General features: G+C 45.0%; 1 protein-coding gene across 1 annotated transcript; it reads left to right on the forward strand.

The window, feature by feature from the left end:
• Nucleotides 1-11,634: 11,634 nt before the first annotated feature.
• Nucleotides 11,635-16,961, forward strand: IL36RN (interleukin 36 receptor antagonist). The gene is made up of 4 exons (XM_028832127.2): nt 11,635-11,690; nt 13,076-13,161; nt 14,363-14,490; nt 14,692-16,961. Exons 1-4 carry the CDS (start codon nt 11,662-11,664, stop codon nt 14,914-14,916), a joined length of 468 nt encoding a protein of 155 aa, XP_028687960.2. The 5' UTR covers nt 11,635-11,661; the 3' UTR covers nt 14,917-16,961.
• Nucleotides 16,962-17,283: the final 322 nt, after the last annotated feature.

Here is a 17,283-nt window from a genome sequence, read left to right on the forward strand (position 1 = left end):
GGAGAAAGATGTATCACGCAAATACCAAACAAAAAAAAAAGTTGCAGTAGCTATAACAATATCAGGCAAAGCAGATTTAATAAAAGGAAGAGTTTCAGGAATGAAAAGGAACATTCCATAATGATAAAGGGGTCAATTCTCCAAAAACACATAACGATCCTAAATGTGTATGCTTCTAACAAATACATGAAACAAAGCCTGTGAAATTGAAAGGAGAGATAGACATAACTCCAATTATTGTTAGATAATTCAACATTCTTCTTTCCACAATGTAAAACACGTAGGCAGAAAATCAGTAGGGATATAGACAACCTGAATAACAGGATCAGCCAACTAGCCCTGATTGACGTTTATACAACACTCCATCTGACAACAGCAGCACATACTTTCTTTTTCAGAGCACACAGAGAATTCACCAAAATAGGTCATATGCAGGGCCATGAAGTAAATCTCAACAAAATTAAAAGAATCAACATCACAAAATATGCATTCTCAGGCCTTAAGTAAGTTAACTAGAAATCAGTAACAAAATGATCTCTGGAAAAATACTCAAAATATTTAGAAATTAAGCAAAACACTTCTAAGTAATCCATGGGCCAAAAAGAAAGCCTTAAGGAAAGTTAAAATATTTTGAACTAAATGAAAATAAAAATACATCATATTGGCCAGTCACGGTGGTTCACACCTGTAATCCCAGCACTTTGGGAGCATCTATACCTGAAAGTATATAGGAAATTGGGAGGGCGAGGCTGGTCAGGAGTTCAAGACCAGCCTGGTCAACATGGTGAAACCCCATCTCTACTAAAAATACAATTAGCCAGGCATGGTGGCAGGCGCCTGTAATCCCAGCTACTCAGGTGACTGAGGCAGGAGAATTGCTTGAACCTGGGAGGTGGAGCTAGCAGTGAACTGACATTGTGCCACTGCACTCCAACCTAGGTGACAGAGTGAGACTCTGTCTCAAAAAAACAAGAAAACAAAAAACACCCCCCAAAACACATTATAGCTAAATTTGTGGGATGCAACTAAAGCATGCTTAGCATAAATGTTTAGAAAAGAAGAAAGATGTCAAATTAATAATTTGAGATTCCACCTGAAGATACTAGAAAAAGAGGAGTAAAACAAACTCAAAGCAAGGAGTGGGAAAGAAATTTAAAAGCTTAGAGCAAAAATCAATAGAATTGAATGCAGAAAGCAGTAGAGAATATTAATGAAGCTAAAATCTGATTATTAAAAAATCAAGAAAAATAAGAGGAGACTAATTACCGGTTTCATGAATAGAAGAGGGACATCACTACTGATTACACATGCTTTAGAAGAGTAATAAGTGGATACTACAAACAAATTTATGTCCATAAATTTGACAACTTAGATAAAATGGACCAACATTTGGAAAGTCAAACTACCAAAACCCACAGAAGAAGTAGGTAACGTGAGAAATCCCATTTCTATGAAAGCAATTGAATTTACTTTTAAAATGTTTAATATTTTAAAAATTTCAATATGCTAGCTACTGTTCTTCTTAATGATGATGAAGAGGAAGTGTCACACAATAACGATACTGATGATGATGGCAGTTGTGTTGGTGGGTGGCGATGGTGATGGTGGAGCAAGTGGTGTTGGTGCACATGTAAAAGAATGAAATTAGACCCTTGTCTTATACCACATAGAAACATCAACTCAAAGTGAATCAAAGACCTAAATGTAAGTTAAAGCTCTTAGAAGAAAACATAGGGGAAAGCTTTGGATTTGGCAATGATGGCTTGCATATAACACCAAAAAATAGGCAACAAAAGAAAAAATGGATACATTGGACTACGTCAAAGTTTAAAACTTCTGTATATCAAAGGACACTATCAATAGTGTGTTAAGGCAACTCAGAGAATGGGAGGAAATAGGTGCAAGTCATATATATGATAAGGGGTTGACATCTAGAATATATAAAGAACTCCTGTAACTCAACAACAAAACAGCAAACAACCCCGTTAAAACACAGTCATTTAACTTGAATAGACATTTCTCCAAATAATATACAGTAATAGCCAATAAGCACATGAAAGGGTGCTCAACATCCTCAGTAATTAGGAAAATGTAAATCAAAACCACAGTGATATACCACTATTTCACACCCATTAAGATGGCTGCTATTAGAAAAAAATTGACAATAACAAGTGCTGATGAGAATGTGGAGAAATTGGGTGCGGTGTGATGGATTATGCCTGTAATCCCAGCACTTTGGGAGGCTGAGGTGGGTGGATCACCTGAGGTCAGGGATTTGAGACCAGCTTGGTCAACATAGTGCCTGTCTCTACTAAAAATACAAAAATTAGCCAGGCATGGTGGCGAGCACCTGCCATCCCAGCTACTCAGGAGGCTGAGGCAGGAGAATCACTTGAACCTGAAAGGCAGAGGTTGAAGTGAGCTGAGATCACGCCACTGCACTCCAGCCTGGGTGACAAGAGTGAAACTCCGTTTCAAAAAAAAAAAAAAAAAAAAAAGAATGTGGAGAGATTGGAACCCTCGTGCACTGTTGGTGGGAATATAAAACAGTGCAACCACTGTGGAAAACGGTATGGTTGTTCCTCAAAAACTTAAACATAGAATTATCCATATGAACCAGCAATTCCACCTCTGGGTATATTCACAAAGAATTGAAAGCAGAGACTTGAAAAGCTATTTGAACACCCATGTTCATAGCAGCATTATTCACAATACCCAAAAGGTGATGGCAACCCAAGTGTCCATGGACAGATGAAGGAATAAAGAAAATGTGTGCACACACGATACAGCCTTAAAAGGAATGAAATTCTGATACATGCTACAACATGGACGAACCTTGAAAATAAAGTAAGTTAAGTGAAATAAATTAATAACAAAAGAAAAAAGTACTATGCAATTCCACGTATATGAGGCGCCTAAAGCAGTCAAATTCAGGGAGATGGAAAGTAAAATGGCGGCTGCCAGGGGCCGCTGGGGAGAGGGGAGTGAAGAGTTATTGTTTTGCAGGTACAAAGTTTCAATTTTGCAAAACGAGGAGAGTTCTGGAGATGGATGGTGGTGACGGTTGCATAACAATGTGAATGTCTTTAATGCCACTGAACTGTACACTTAAAAATGGTTAAAATGGTAATTTTTATATTATATGTATCTTATTACATTTAATAACAATTTAAAGATATATCAAAAGATGCAAATGTGCAGACATCTATCGAATAAATAAGTTATCAAAAACAGCAAAAAGGGACAGAGAATAATTTTTAAAAATTAGTTTCTGTTTTTGAGGAGCCCATGAAAGCCACACATCACTGAGAAAGCCAAGGAGAGCTGGGGCTTTCTCAGGGGTAGCCCTTGTGCAGCTCCCTTGCCCCGTCTAGTGCTGCTTTAGATGCTCGCTACTTGGGTGAGGGGCTGCAAATCCTTGTGGAGAGAGACAGAAAAAGATGAAGAGAGCTTCAATTGGAGGCCGTGCATCTCTGCGTGGCCTCCCGATCCAGCCTGGTGGAGAGCGCCCCCTGCCGGGAGATCCTAGCCTGGCACACTGAGAGTGACAGGCCCCGCCGGAGGGGCCAGCGCAGGATAAGGGAGAACGGAGCTAGGCCAGTGCGTCTTTTGACCTGTTGGCTTTTCCCTTACACACTGGGTTTATTTCCAATTTCCTGCTGGAGAGCAATGGTCAAACTACACAATCGGGGGGAGGTGAGTCCGCAGGCTCTGAAGGCCTCTGAGGCACAGACGAGGAAAGCGCCTGAATGTGGATCTGGGTTACGGAAGTTGCCGGTGGCTCTGGCTCTGTTTTTGGGACTCAGCAGAAACTGTGGGTGTGACACACACCCGGAGCCTCACCCGCCCTGTGGACTGCCCACACGCTCTCTCAAATTCCGGCCTGTGCACCTAGCCCTTCCCCAGCTTCCCAGGCAGAGGGTGCCACGGGGCTGAGTGCAGGCAACGAAGCCACTGGCCTCTGACTCAGCACCCAGCTGCAGCGCTGTGAACCCTGGCCTACAGCCTCCCCCTGACTTCACTGGCATCCAAGGTTTCTCGAAAGCGCTATGAGCCAAGTGGCACCCTTCCCCTCTGATGTGGCTGGGTTGGAGAGGGAGTCCTGGGTGCAGCTGAAGGTCCCCTTCTGCTCACAGCTCCCTGGAGGCTGTGTCTGTGCATGCACACCATCACTCCTACTCCGGGAAGGACTTTCACGGATGTCCTCAGCTACCAAAAGTCACTCCAGGAAGTGATAAATTCCGTCCAACCCGAAGTGTGCCACACTCTGCCATGGGGCAGCCCTTTGTCTCTGCACCAACTCTGTTGGTTTCTATTATCTTCTCTCTCTCTCTCCTTTTGTTTTGAGACAGAGTCTTGCTCTGTTGCCCAGGATAAAGTGCAGTGGCAAGATCTCAGCTCACTGCAACCTCCACCTCCTGGGGTTCAAGTGATTCTCCTGCCTCAGCCTCCCAAGTAGCTAGGATTACAGGTGTGCACCACTGCGCCCGACTAGTTTTTGTATGTTTAGTAGAGACGGGGTTTCTACCTTTTTGCCAGGCTGGTCTTGAACTCCTGGTCTCAAGTGATCTGTCCACCTCTGCCTCCCAAGGTGCTGGGATTACAGGTGTGAGCCACCACGCCCGGCTGGTTTCTATTATCTTCTTAGAAAGCCTGTTGGTCTTTTGTGCATACTCCTTCATTCCCCCAGCCTCCAGCTCTGCCTTCTATTCCAAATGTGTGAATTTATAAGCATTACACAGGTTATTTTTTTTTCATATTGGGGAATGGGTGTGAATCAGTATCAAATCAAGCTGCAAGAATACCAACACCAGGTCCATCTCTTACTAGTTTTGTGACCGTAGGTGACTTAGCCTCTCTAATTTTCACGTTGTCTTATCAGTTAAATGGGAATACGCACAGCACTTACGTTAGAGGACTGAGGTGACAATGAGGTGACGTAATAGCTATATTGCTTTTAACACTGTGCCTGACACAGTGAACGTGTAACAAATGTTAACCTTTCTTGTCAGCAAATTTAAAACCTCACAGCATATTCTGCACTCGTTAGGCCAGGCTGTTGGAGCTGAGTCCATGCCTTTTTCTCTCTGGGTTGGGAAAGCCATGCTAGCTTTTTAGGTCTTGAACCAGCCTTAGATTTAAGTCAATGTAAATTTGGCCTTTGCTGTATTCTTAATGTCTTCTTTACATACCTAGGAAAAGTGAAGGAGAGGTGAGAAAGACAGAGTGGGAAGAACCAGTGTCTGGGTTTGTGCTGGATGCCAACCTGGCTCTTCACATCCTCTGTCTCACCCAGTCAAGCAGCCACACTGAGCCCCCCAGCATGTGAACAGCCTCCACAGACCAGGAGATTCTGGGTCTGAAATGAGGAGAGAGCTCCAGTCCCACCAGTGCCCCAGAGCATACCTCAGAATGTTCCTTTCTCCCTGTGGGATCCGTGGAGTCTGCCTGCTCTTCCAAGGATGCCTCAGCCTTTTAACTAAGGCCTAGGGAGGGGCCCTGAAACTACCAGGACCTGAGGAGAGGCAGGATTCTCAGCGTGATTTCACACCACCCTAAGCTGCCAGGAATGCTTGCTGCTCATTATCTCTTTATTGGAGTCTCGTAGAGCACATTGTGGGAAGTGCTATAGAATTCTAGGGACATAGTGGGCACCAAGTGAATATCAGTTATTTTAATTATTACTAAATTTTTCTCCCTAAAAGGAATTTACGATCTTACCATAATAAACTCTGCTTACATACTCATATGGGTGAATACACCTGCCCTAAGTCCTCATCTCTACAGCAAGAGCAGAGGCCACATCTACCTCCAGGGTTATTGCCATACTCACAAAGTGAGGATGGTCCCAAGTCACCATGGGGAACATTACTTCTCTGTAGGCTGTGACACTTTCCAGGGCATATAAAGCCCATGAAGAAGTGAGATATTTGCTTGGAAGAGAGCATACCCACGGAAGACAGTGGAAAAGAAAAAAACAACAGGGGTAGAAACTTGACAATAGTGATGTCAAGGTGTATTAGTTACTAATTGCTGTGTAACAAACTATCAGCAAACCTAGCAGCCTAAAACAAACAAACAAAAATATTATTTAACAAAGACAGAGTCAGGAATAAGAAAACTGGCTTGGCTGGAGAGTTCGACTCAGGGTGTCTGATTAGGTTGCAGGAAAGATGTCAGCCAAGGTTTTAGTCATCTGAAGGCTTGACTGGGGCTGGAAGATCTGCTTCTAAGATTGCTCACTCAGACCGTTGGCAGGAAACCAGTTTCTCAGCATGTGGGCCTCTCCACAGTGGTGCTTGAATATCTTTATCACATGGCAGCTGGCTTCAACCAAGTGAGTGTTCTAAGAGCAAGAAGGAAACTGCAATGCCTTTTATGACCTGGTCTCAGAAGTGTTCACCATGTAACATACTCATTAGAAAAAAGTCACTAAGTCCAGTCCATACTCAAGAGAAGGGTAATTAAACTGCCTCTCTGTATCAGTCTGTTCTCACACTGCTAATAAAGACATACTTGAGACTGGGTATTTATAAAGGAAAGAGATTGAATTGACTCACAGTTCTACATGGCTGAGGTGGCATCACAATCACGGTGGAAGATGAAGGAAGAGCCAAGTCACATATTACATGGCAGGAGGGAAGAGAGCTTGTGCAGGGGAATGCCCCTTTATAAAACCATCAGATCTCATGAGACTTATTCACTATAATGAGAATAGCACAGGAAAGACTTGCCCTCATGATTCAATTACCTGCCACTGGGTCCCTTCCATGACATATGGGAATTATGGGAGCAACAACTCAAGATGAGCTTTGGGTGGAGACACAGCCAAACTATATCATTCCACCCCTGGCTCCTTGCAAATCACATGTCCTCACATTTCAAAACCAATCACGCCTTCCCAACAGTCCCCCAAAGTCTTAACTCATTTCAGCATTAACTCAAAAGTCCACAGTCCAAAGTCTCATCTGAGCCAAGGCAAGTCTCTTCTGCCTATGAACTGTAAAATCAAAAGCAAGTTAGTTACTTCCTAAATACAAGGGGAGTACAGGCATTGGGTAAATACAGCTATTCCAAATGGGAGAAATTGGCCAAAACAAAGGGGCTACAGGCCCCACGCAAGTTCAAAATCCAGCAGGGCAGTCAAATCTTAATGCTTCAAAATCACCTCCTTTGAGTCCCTGTCTCACATCCAGGTCATGCTTATGCAAGAGGTGGGTTCCCATAGTCTTTGGCAGCTCCACTCCTGTGACTTTGCAGGTTACAGCCCTCCTCCTGGCTGCTTTCATGGGCTGGCATTGAGTGTCTGTGGCTTTGCCAGGCACACAGTGTAAGCTGTCGGTGGATCTACCATTCTGGGATCTCGACGACGGTGGCCCTCTTCTCACAGCTCCACTAGACAGCGCTCCAGTGGGGACATTGTGTGGGGGCTCCCACCCTACATTTCCCTTTTGCACTGCCCTAGCAGAGGTTCTCCACGAGGGCTCTGCCCGTGCAGCACACCTCTGCTTGGACATTTAGACATTTCCAAACATCCTATGGAATCTAGGTGGAGGCTCCCAAACCTCAGTTCTTGACTTCTGTGCACCCACAGGCAATACCATGTGGAAGCTGCCAAGGGTTGGGATTTACACCCTCTAAAGCCATGACCCAAGCTGTAGCCTTGCCCTTTTTAACCAAGGCTGGAGTGGCTGGGATGCAAGTCACCCCAAGTCCTGAGACTGCACAAAGCAGCAAGGCCCTGAGTCTGGCCCATGAAACCATGTTTTCCTCTTGGACCTCCAGGCCTGTGATATGCCCTGGAGACACTTTCCCCATTTTCTTGGTGAGTAACATTTGGCTCCTCTTTCCTTATGCAAATTTCTGCAGCCAGCTTCAATTTCTGTTCAGAAAATGGGTTTTTCTTTTCTATCTCATCTTCAAGCTGCATGCTTTCCAAACTTTTATGCTCTGCTTCCCTTTTAAACATAAGTTCCAATTTCAAACCATATATTTGTGAATACATAAAACTGAATGTTATCAGCACCCAAGTCACCTCTTGAATGCTTTGCTGCTTAGAAATTTCTTCTGCCAGATGCCCTAAATCATCTCTTTCAAGTTCGAAGTTCCACAGGTCTCTAGGTCAGGGGCAAAATGCTGCCAGTCTCTTTGCTAAAGCATAACAAGGGTCACCTTTGCTTCAGTTCCCAACATGTTCCTCATCTCCATCTGAGACCACCTCAGCCTGGACCTTATTGTCCACATCACAATCAGCATTTTGGTCAAAGCCATTCAGTGAATCTCTAGTAAGTTCTGAACTTTCCCACCTCCTCTTATCTTCTTCTGAGCCCTCGAAACTGTTCCAACCTCTGCCTTTTACCCAGTTCCAAATTGCTGGGTAACAGGCAAATTGTTAAAGTGCCAAAGTGCCAATAGTGATGTCAAGGTGTGTTAGTTACCAATTGCTGTGTAACAAAGTATCAGCAAAGTTAGCAGCTTAAAACAAGAAAAAATTATTATTTAACAAAGGCTGAGAGTCAGGAATGAGAAAACTGGCTTGGCTGGAGGGTTTGGCTCAGGGTGTCTCATTAGGTTACGGGAAAGATGTCAGCCAGGGTTTCAGTCATCTAAAGGCTTGACTGGGGCTGGAGGATCTGCATCTAAGATTGTGCATTCACAGACTGTTGGCAGGAAAAAACAGTTTCTCACCACGTGGGCCTCTCCATAGGGCTGCTTGAATGTCCTTATCACATAGCGGCTGGCTTTGTCCAGGTGAGTGATCTAAGAGCTAGGAGGAAACTGCAATGCCTTTATGATGCTGCCATGTTGATCATGTAACATAGCACCCCACTCCCAGTACCAATTTACTATATCAGTCTGTTCTCATGCCGCTAATAAAAACACAACCAAGACTGGGTAATTTATAAAGGAAAGGGGTTGAATTGACTCAGAGTTCCACATGGCTGGGGCGGCCTCACAATCACGGTGGAAGATGATGAAGGAAAAGCAAAGTCATGTCTTACATGATGGCAGGCAAGAGAACTTGTGTGGGGAAATTCCCCTTTATAAAACCATCAGATCTCATGAGACTTATTCACTATCATGAGACCAGCACAAGAAAGACCTGCCCCCATGATTCAATGACCTCCCACTGGGTTCCTTCCATGACACATGGGAATTATGGAAGCTGGAATTCAAGATGAATTTTGGGTGGGAACAGAGCCAAACCATATCACCTTCTTAAAGATGAAGTTTCCAAGAATGCATGGATGTATTTTAAAACAGTCACACATGGTGTGTGAATTGGTAGCATTGTCTTTAGTAGTGCAAGTTTATTTTTCAAAAGTTCAAAACTTGACTCTCATACAAACATATAGTGAGCATGTGTCAAAGATTTACTATTTTTCATAAGTGAGGGAATCAGCAAGATTATAAAGCTAATTATCAAAAGATAGTTCAGGGAATGGAGGTTTATACCATCAGTCAATAAATAAAGGCTGAAATAGGTTGGCTAAGTTATGTTTTTAAAGACAGCTTTATGACTTGTCAGGCAATAAAAGTGCACCCTTTGGAGTTATCTTTTCTATCAGACAGGAATAATGTGTAATTTATCAATGTTCTCTTAGTTCCCAGCTAATTTCACAGAGTCTGGGACCTAATTAGTAAGTCAAGCAAAGGGATAGGTCCAGAGAGAACTTATTGTTGGTGAGGACTGTTTGATAATGTTTTCATATGATATTGACAGTGTACACAGTCATCCTGTCATTTTACTTATTTATTTATTTATTTATTTATTTATTTATTTATTTATTGAGGCAGAGTCTTGCTCTGTCATCCAGGTTGGAGTACAGCGGCTTAATCTTGGCTCACTGCAACCTCCGCCTCCCGGGTTCAAGCAATTCTCATACCTCAGCCTCCTGAGTAGCTTGGATTACAAATGTGCACCACCACCCCGGCTAATTTTTACATTTTCAGTAGAGGTAGGGTTTCTCCATGTTGGCCAGGCTTGTCTCATTTCATCTTATTTCAACTGCCATTTCTATTTGGTCAATTTGTAATTTAATAATTTTGTACAAGGCAGTTTCTACATTAATTTTACTTTTTGAAAACTGTCTATCTTATTAGTGGCATTGTGAAAATCATAGATTATTTTCTGTCTTTTGAACAACTTGATATTTTATTTATTCTCAATCACCTGTAGGACCTCTTGGCTCATATGTTTGAATACCATTTCTTTAAAATGTATGCTTTAACAATAAATTATTAATAAATACTTATCCGTGTTATTCAAGATATAATTAAATTGTTTTTTGTGCACTGACTCTTACTTTTATTTCAGATCCATCACAGAGAGTGCATGGAGGTATTTAAACTGCATTAACTGTTTCACAATTACATATTATCTTATCAATTAGGTATTCAGGAAAGATCACTTACAGAATTATAGATGGCATGAGCTAGATTTTACTTCCTAAGGAAATAATCAGATACATGAGCAAAGATGTTAATACAAAGATGTTTGTCACAACATGATTTTCAATAGCAAAGAAAAGAGAAAAATATATGAAAGACAAATAACAGTGGATAAATTTCAATAAATAATGTTACAGTGATACAATTAAATACTATACAGCTATTCAAGCATGTCATCATTCATATTTAATATGGAAAGATATTTTGCTATTTTGCTACATGAAAAAATGAGGTTGGAAAAAGTACAGGTTTTGTGAATCTGTTGTGTGAAAGCTGTCTATAGTTACACGTGTATGTGTGGGGAGGAAAAAGTGTTTCATTGGTTTTCTGATGATGCACTCAGAAAAGACAAGTATTCACATTTTTCATTGTGGCTGATCTGGATTTTCAGGTTTTTCTACAATGAACATGTAGGTTGAACATTCCCTAAGCAGGAGAGTCCCACCTCCAGTATCTCCTGTAGGCCTGGCAATGGCAGGCAGGAAAGACAGAGGAAGGAAGGAGGGAGAAGGGAAGGAGTGAAGGAAGGAGTGAAAAAGGTAAGGAAGAAAGGGAATGAGGGAGGAAGGGAGGAAATGGGGAGGGAAAGAAGGAAAGGAAGGGAAGAGGGAGAGAGGGAGTGAATGAAAGGTGGAGAGAAGGAAGAAAGGGAGAGAGGCAGGCAGGAAAGAAAGTCATGCCTTCCTTGAGCTGCCATGGGCACTGACTCTTAGGGTCTGGAAGCTCCTGAGATGCAAAAGCCGAATGCTCACAAAGAGCTGGAAAGCCTCAAGGAAGTTCTTCAAAATTGCTGGAAGGAACTGTCTCCAGAAGCTTCCCTCCCCACGACAGATAATGAGGAGCAAGTGTGTCTGGTGACTTAGGGTGGTATGAAATCACGCTGGGAATCCTGCTCCTCCTCAGGTCCTGGCAGTTTCAGGGCCCCTCCCTAGGCCTTACTTAAAAGGCTGAGGCATCTTTGCAGGAACAAGCAGACTCCACAGTTTCTGCCGGGAGAAAGGAACATTCTGAGGTATGCTCTGCGGCGCTGGTGGGGGCGGAGCTGTCTCCTTATCCCAGACCCAGAATCTGCTCTGTGGAAGCTGTTCACATGCTGGGGGGCTTGGTGTGGCTTCTTGCTCCCCAGACCCCAGCCAACTCAGCCTCTCTCTCCATGATTTTCTGTTGTTTATTCCAAAATAGGGGAGTCTACACCCTGTGGAGCTCAAGATGGTCCTGAGTGGGGCGCTGTGCTTCCGGTGAGTGTATGAGGCCCTGGTTCGGAGGTCCTCTGGGGGAAGTGAGTTCTGGATAGACCCGTTGTCCAGTTCTGAGCAGGAGGGAGGAAGGGAGGGACAGCCATTGCAGCGGGGAAATTGTGACCAGCACCGCACTACTCTTAGAGAAGTTTTCCCAGCCTTTTTCAAATAGGGCCAGGACTGGGGCAAGCCATCTCACAAGGGTTCCCTGATGCTGAGGGGGACAAGTGAACCACCCAGTCTAGAGCTGCAGCCAAGTCTATCCAAGATGGGAAAGGGAGCCAGGATCCCAGCTCAGAGCTCCGCCATTGACCCCCAGCACAGCGAATTAATGTCAGCTCACCCACTCTTTGCCCCTCATGCCCTGCTGCTCTTTGGGGATAATAATAAAACAAAACCCATGACCATCAGTCAGTCTGTCCACCCACTGGCATGCACCAAGCCAGACACTCTGCCATGCTCTGGGCTTTACAACAAAGGATGAGAGTGGTCCTTTCTCTCAGTCTAATAAAGCACTTCCCACAATGTGTTCTATGGGACTCTATTAGAGGAGGCCCATAGAGGCATCCAGGAGATGCTTTACACAGTAGAGCTCTCTGATCAAGTAAATGCAGGGAATTCTCCTTTCTACATCCTCTCATAAGAGAACCACAGTACAGCTCAGCATATGAGTGACTCTGAGACTTTCTGAAGTAAGGCAACTTGTTGAATCATCTTTAGCCATGTATCGACCCAGTTTTTATACTGCCTCCTTTTCCCCCATATAACTTTTGGAGAAACCCACTTTAGGATACATCTTCCTCCTCGTAGGATGTCAGGAAATGAACTTAGTTCATAGATGAGAAACAACTTTGAAAAGTAAAATAAAAGAAATTTAAATTGAAAGAAACTCCTCACTTAGTAAGGAATATATGGCCAAATAGAAATACATGTATCTTGAAGAACTGAAGAATCAGGCTTTAATCTGGAAGAAGCTTGGGTGTTATCCAACCCATCATCTTAGTGTAGCAATGGGGAGGCTCCGGCCCAGAGTGGGCGAGAGAGTTGTCTGCTGCGACTCAGCAGCACCGGAGGCAGAGCTGGGGCAAGAACCTAGGGCTCTGACTCACTGTGCAGCTTTTCTTCCAATAGGAGATGGGTTGGGGCAGAAAAGGTGGAATAGGGTGAAGAAGCAAACCACAGACCCCAGTGGGAGACTGTGGGGTCATCCTCATGGTAGGGCATGAGCCCAGCAGGGCTGGGAGAGAAGGCTGCGCTGTTACTTCTGGCACAGTAGGAAGAAAAAGAGACAAAATGCCTGAGATCAGGGAGTTCTCTGGACCGAAGGCATACTGGAGTGTACGCCCTCCCCCTAATGTAGTCCTCACCCCTTCCTGATGTTTCAGAATGAAGGACTCGGCATTGAAGGTTCTTTATCTGCATAATAACCAGCTTCTAGCTGGAGGGCTGCATGCAGGGAAGGTCATTAAAGGTTGGTGATGAAACATGACCCACTTTCCTTGGTCTCTATACACTCTGAGGGGAGGGGGCCTGAAGAGGGCTTAGAATAGTCATACAGGTGAGCACAGGCCTACAGAGCCCAGGCATTCGGGCAGCACAAACCAGCCTCTAAGCAAAGGCAAATAAAATACCACACCTCTCAGCAAAGGGAAGACACAGGCTCTGGGGCCACCTGAAGCTTCTATGCAGAAGTGGGAATGTTTTCCAAGAGGCTTGTCTTGTCATTCCCTTACAGGTGGATTTAGGTCAAGCATTGCATTCCCTGGGAGCCAGTACCAAGCAGAGAACTAAAGTAAACTCTCTACACCTTTTTTCCCATATGGGAGTCAGTTTCTGCCTCTCCACCCTGGGTCCCCTCTGCTCTCTGAAGATCCTCAGTCACTCAGAGTGGGAGGGACCCAGAGAACAGGTGGCATTGTTGGACCTCCTGCTTGCTCACTCTGCCCCACGCACTGCAACAGGTCCCTCTCTAAAATAGTTCACACCTGCCCACCTGGCGCACATTTGCTGAGCACAGATGCCAGGTAGATATTCAGCTAGGCCATATGTGTATGTGTGTGCTTACTGGTGTATGTACGTGTACATGGAGGCATATATGTGTAAGCATATGTGTGCATGAATGTATCTGTGCATAACCATGTATGTGTGAATGCAGGTATGAATGTGTGAGCATGTGTGTATATGTATATGTGTGCCTGCATGTATCTGTGTGTGTATTTGGGGTGTGCATATATGTGTCTGATGTATGTGGGTGGTGAGGGGATGTACAGAGAGGAATGAGACCCTCTTTTGCTCTCAGCAGCCTCACAGGGTGTAGAAAGTTGTCCAAACAACTCCAAAGGGGGGCTCATCAAGACAGGCTTCAGAAAAAGGCCTGAGACCCAACGGACCTTTTTAAAGGAGGGGGTTGCATCTATTTTGGGGTATAGAGGCTTGAAGATTTGACCCTGAACTAGAGGGTGGGGTGGAGGTGGTACAATGTGCTTCCATGCCTTGATGTCCGCTCTGGGCCAGTGGACAGGAGAGGCCATGTCATGACAGCTGCTGAGAGGCCTCCCTTCTGCCCAGCCTGGGGGCAGGCCGTCTCACAGCAGTCCTGTGCCCCAGAGCCCAGGCCAGTGGCAGAAGGAGGGAAAGGCATCCAGGGCCCTGATCTGGCCTCCTTCCCACAGGTGAAGAGATCAGCGTGGTCCCCAATCGGTGGCTGGATGCCAGCCTGTCCCCCGTCATCCTGGGCGTCCAGGGTGGAAGCCAATGCCTGTCATGTGGGGCGGGGCAGGAGCCGACTCTAACACTAGAGGTGAGACTTGGGGCATCCTCACTGGGGACTGAGCCACAGATGCTGAGCCCACTGAAGCTGGGCAGCCCACAGCCCTGGTGCTGTGGGACACCCTGGAGGGATTCTGTTGATGGCAGCTCTGCCTCCTCCCTAAGGACCCTGGCCAGCCCTCCCTCTGCCCCTGCTTCTGCCCTCACCTGCCCTGCCCTCCTCTGCCGGCAGCCAGTGAACATCATGGAGCTCTATCTTGGCGCCAAGGAATCCAAGAGCTTCACCTTCTACCGGCGGGACATGGGGCTCACCTCCAGCTTCGAGTCGGCCGCCTACCCGGGCTGGTTCCTGTGCACGGTGCCTGAAGCTGATCAGCCTGTCAGACTCACCCAGCTTCCCGACAATGCCGGCTGGAATGCCCCCATCACAGACTTCTACTTCCAGCAGTGTGACTAGGGCAATATGCCCCCCAGAACTCCCTGGGCAGACCAGCTCGGGTGAGGGGTGAGTGGAGGAGACCCATGGCGGACGATCACTCTCTCTGCTCTCAGGACCCCCACCTCTGACTTACTGGGCACCTGGCCACCTTCTCTTCTGGTTCCCAGTTTGGGTAAATTCTGAGATTTGGAGCTCAGTCCATGGTCCTCCCCTGCCGGATGGTGCTACTGCTGTGGAACCTTGTAAAAACCATGTGGGGTAAACTGGGAATAACATGAAAATATTTCTATGGGGGTTGGGTGGGGGAGTGGTGGGAATCATTCCTGCTTAATGGTAACTGACCAGTGTTACCCTGAGCCCCACAGGCCAATCTGTCCCCAGTTGAGCCTTACAGGATCAGTAGCTCTCCACATGAAGTCCTGTCACTCACCATTGTGCAGGAGAGGGAGGTGGTCATAGAGTTAGGGATCCATGGCCCTCGGCCCAGCCCCACCCCCTTCCCTTTAATCTTGACACTGTCATATGCTACCTTTTCTATCTCTACCCTCATCCTCTTGCTGTGGGCCTGAGGAGGTGGTGATGTCAGAGGAAATGGCTCGAGCTCAGAAGATAAAAAATAAGCAGGGCATGCCGATCCTTTTCTAAAAACCCAAGATACAATCAAAATCCCAGATGCTGGTCTCTAGTCCCATGAAAAAGTGCTTGTGACATACTGAGAAGAGCAACTTACAAAGTGGCATATATTGCAATTTATTTTAATTTAAAAATACCTATTTATATATTGCTTCATAGTAAAAAGGTCTGGAAGAGTTTACTTCAATTGTAGCAATGCCAGGGTGGTGGCAGTATAGGTGATTTTTCTTTTAATTCTTTTCATTTATCTGCATTTCCTAATTTTTCTACGATGAAGATCAACTGCTTGTATAATAACAAGAAAAGAAATTAATCTTGAGGTAACCAGAGTAGACATCATCTCTGATTGCCCTCAGCCTCCACTTCCCCAGAGTTAAATTCAAACTGAATTGAGCTCTGCTGCTCTGGTTTGTTGTTGTAGTGATCAGGAAACAGATCTCAGCAAAGCCACTGAGGAGAAGGCTGTGATGAGTTTGTGTGGCTGGAATCTCCTGGGTAAGGAACTTAGAGAACAAAAATCATCTGGTAATTCTTTCCTAGAAGGATCACAGACCCTGGGATTGCAAGGCTTGGGATCCAGTCTCTAAGAAGACTGCTGTACTGATTGAAGAGTGTCCCCTGCAAATTCACATCCTTCTTGGAATCTCGGTCTGTGAGCTTATTTGGAGATAAAGTCTCTGCAGATGCAGTTAGTTAAGACGAGGTCATGCTGGATGAAGGTAAACCTAAATTCAATATGACTGGTATCCTTGTATGAAAAGGAGAGGACACAGAGACACAGAGGAGATGCAGGGAAGAAGACTATGTAAAGACGAAGGCAGAGATAGGAGTGATGCAGCCACAAGCCAAGAAACACCAAGGATTGTGGCAACCATCAGAAGCTTGGAAGAGGCAAAGAAGAATTCTTCCTTAGAGCTTTTAGAGGGATCACGGCTCTGCTGAAACCTTAATCTCAGACTTCTAGCCTCCTGAATGAAGAAAGAATAAATTTCGACTGTTTTAAGCCACCAAGGATAGTTGGTTTTGGCAGCTCTCGAAAATGAATACAGCTGCTAAAATGATCCCTGTCTCCTCGTGTTCACATTCTGTGTGTATCCCCTCCCACAATGTACCAGAGTTGTCTTCGTGACTAATAGAATATGGCAGAACTGATGGCCTGCCACTTCCAAGATTAGGTTATAAAAGACACTGCAGCTTCTACTTGCGCTCTCTCTCTCTGCCACCCACTGCCCCCCAGTCTATCTTGGCTCACTCGCTCTGGGGGAAGCTAGCTGCCGTGCTATGAGTAGGCCTGTAAAGAGACTTATGTGGTAAAAAACGAAGTCTCCTGCCCACAGCCACATAAGTGAACCTAGAAGCAGAGGCTCTGTGAGATAATCAAAGTTCGTTGTTCTAAGTTGCTCAGTTTTGGTCTAATGTGTTATGCAGCAATAGATAACTAATATGCAGAGAAAGAGAAACAAATGCATTCGTTTTATTATTGCAATTTTTTCCAATACTTTTTATTTTCTTTCTCACAATGAACAACTATCCTTCATTCACCCAAATATTCTATTTAAAAGCCAATAATACAACATTTGTTGAATCACCTGGTTCTGCAAGGTTGAGATCCTCTAGTCTTATGTGCCAGGAATCGACTCCAGTGTCCCCACCCAAACCCTGGGGAATGGGAGCAGAAGCCAGAGGAGGAGCCCATATCTGAGCCCCAGGTATTCCACCTGCACCTCGCCTGTCGGACCAGCTTGGTAGGTT

This window comes from Macaca mulatta, chromosome 13, assembly GCF_049350105.2.
Source record: "Macaca mulatta isolate MMU2019108-1 chromosome 13, T2T-MMU8v2.0, whole genome shotgun sequence".
Taxonomy (NCBI): Eukaryota; Metazoa; Chordata; class Mammalia; order Primates; family Cercopithecidae; genus Macaca; species Macaca mulatta.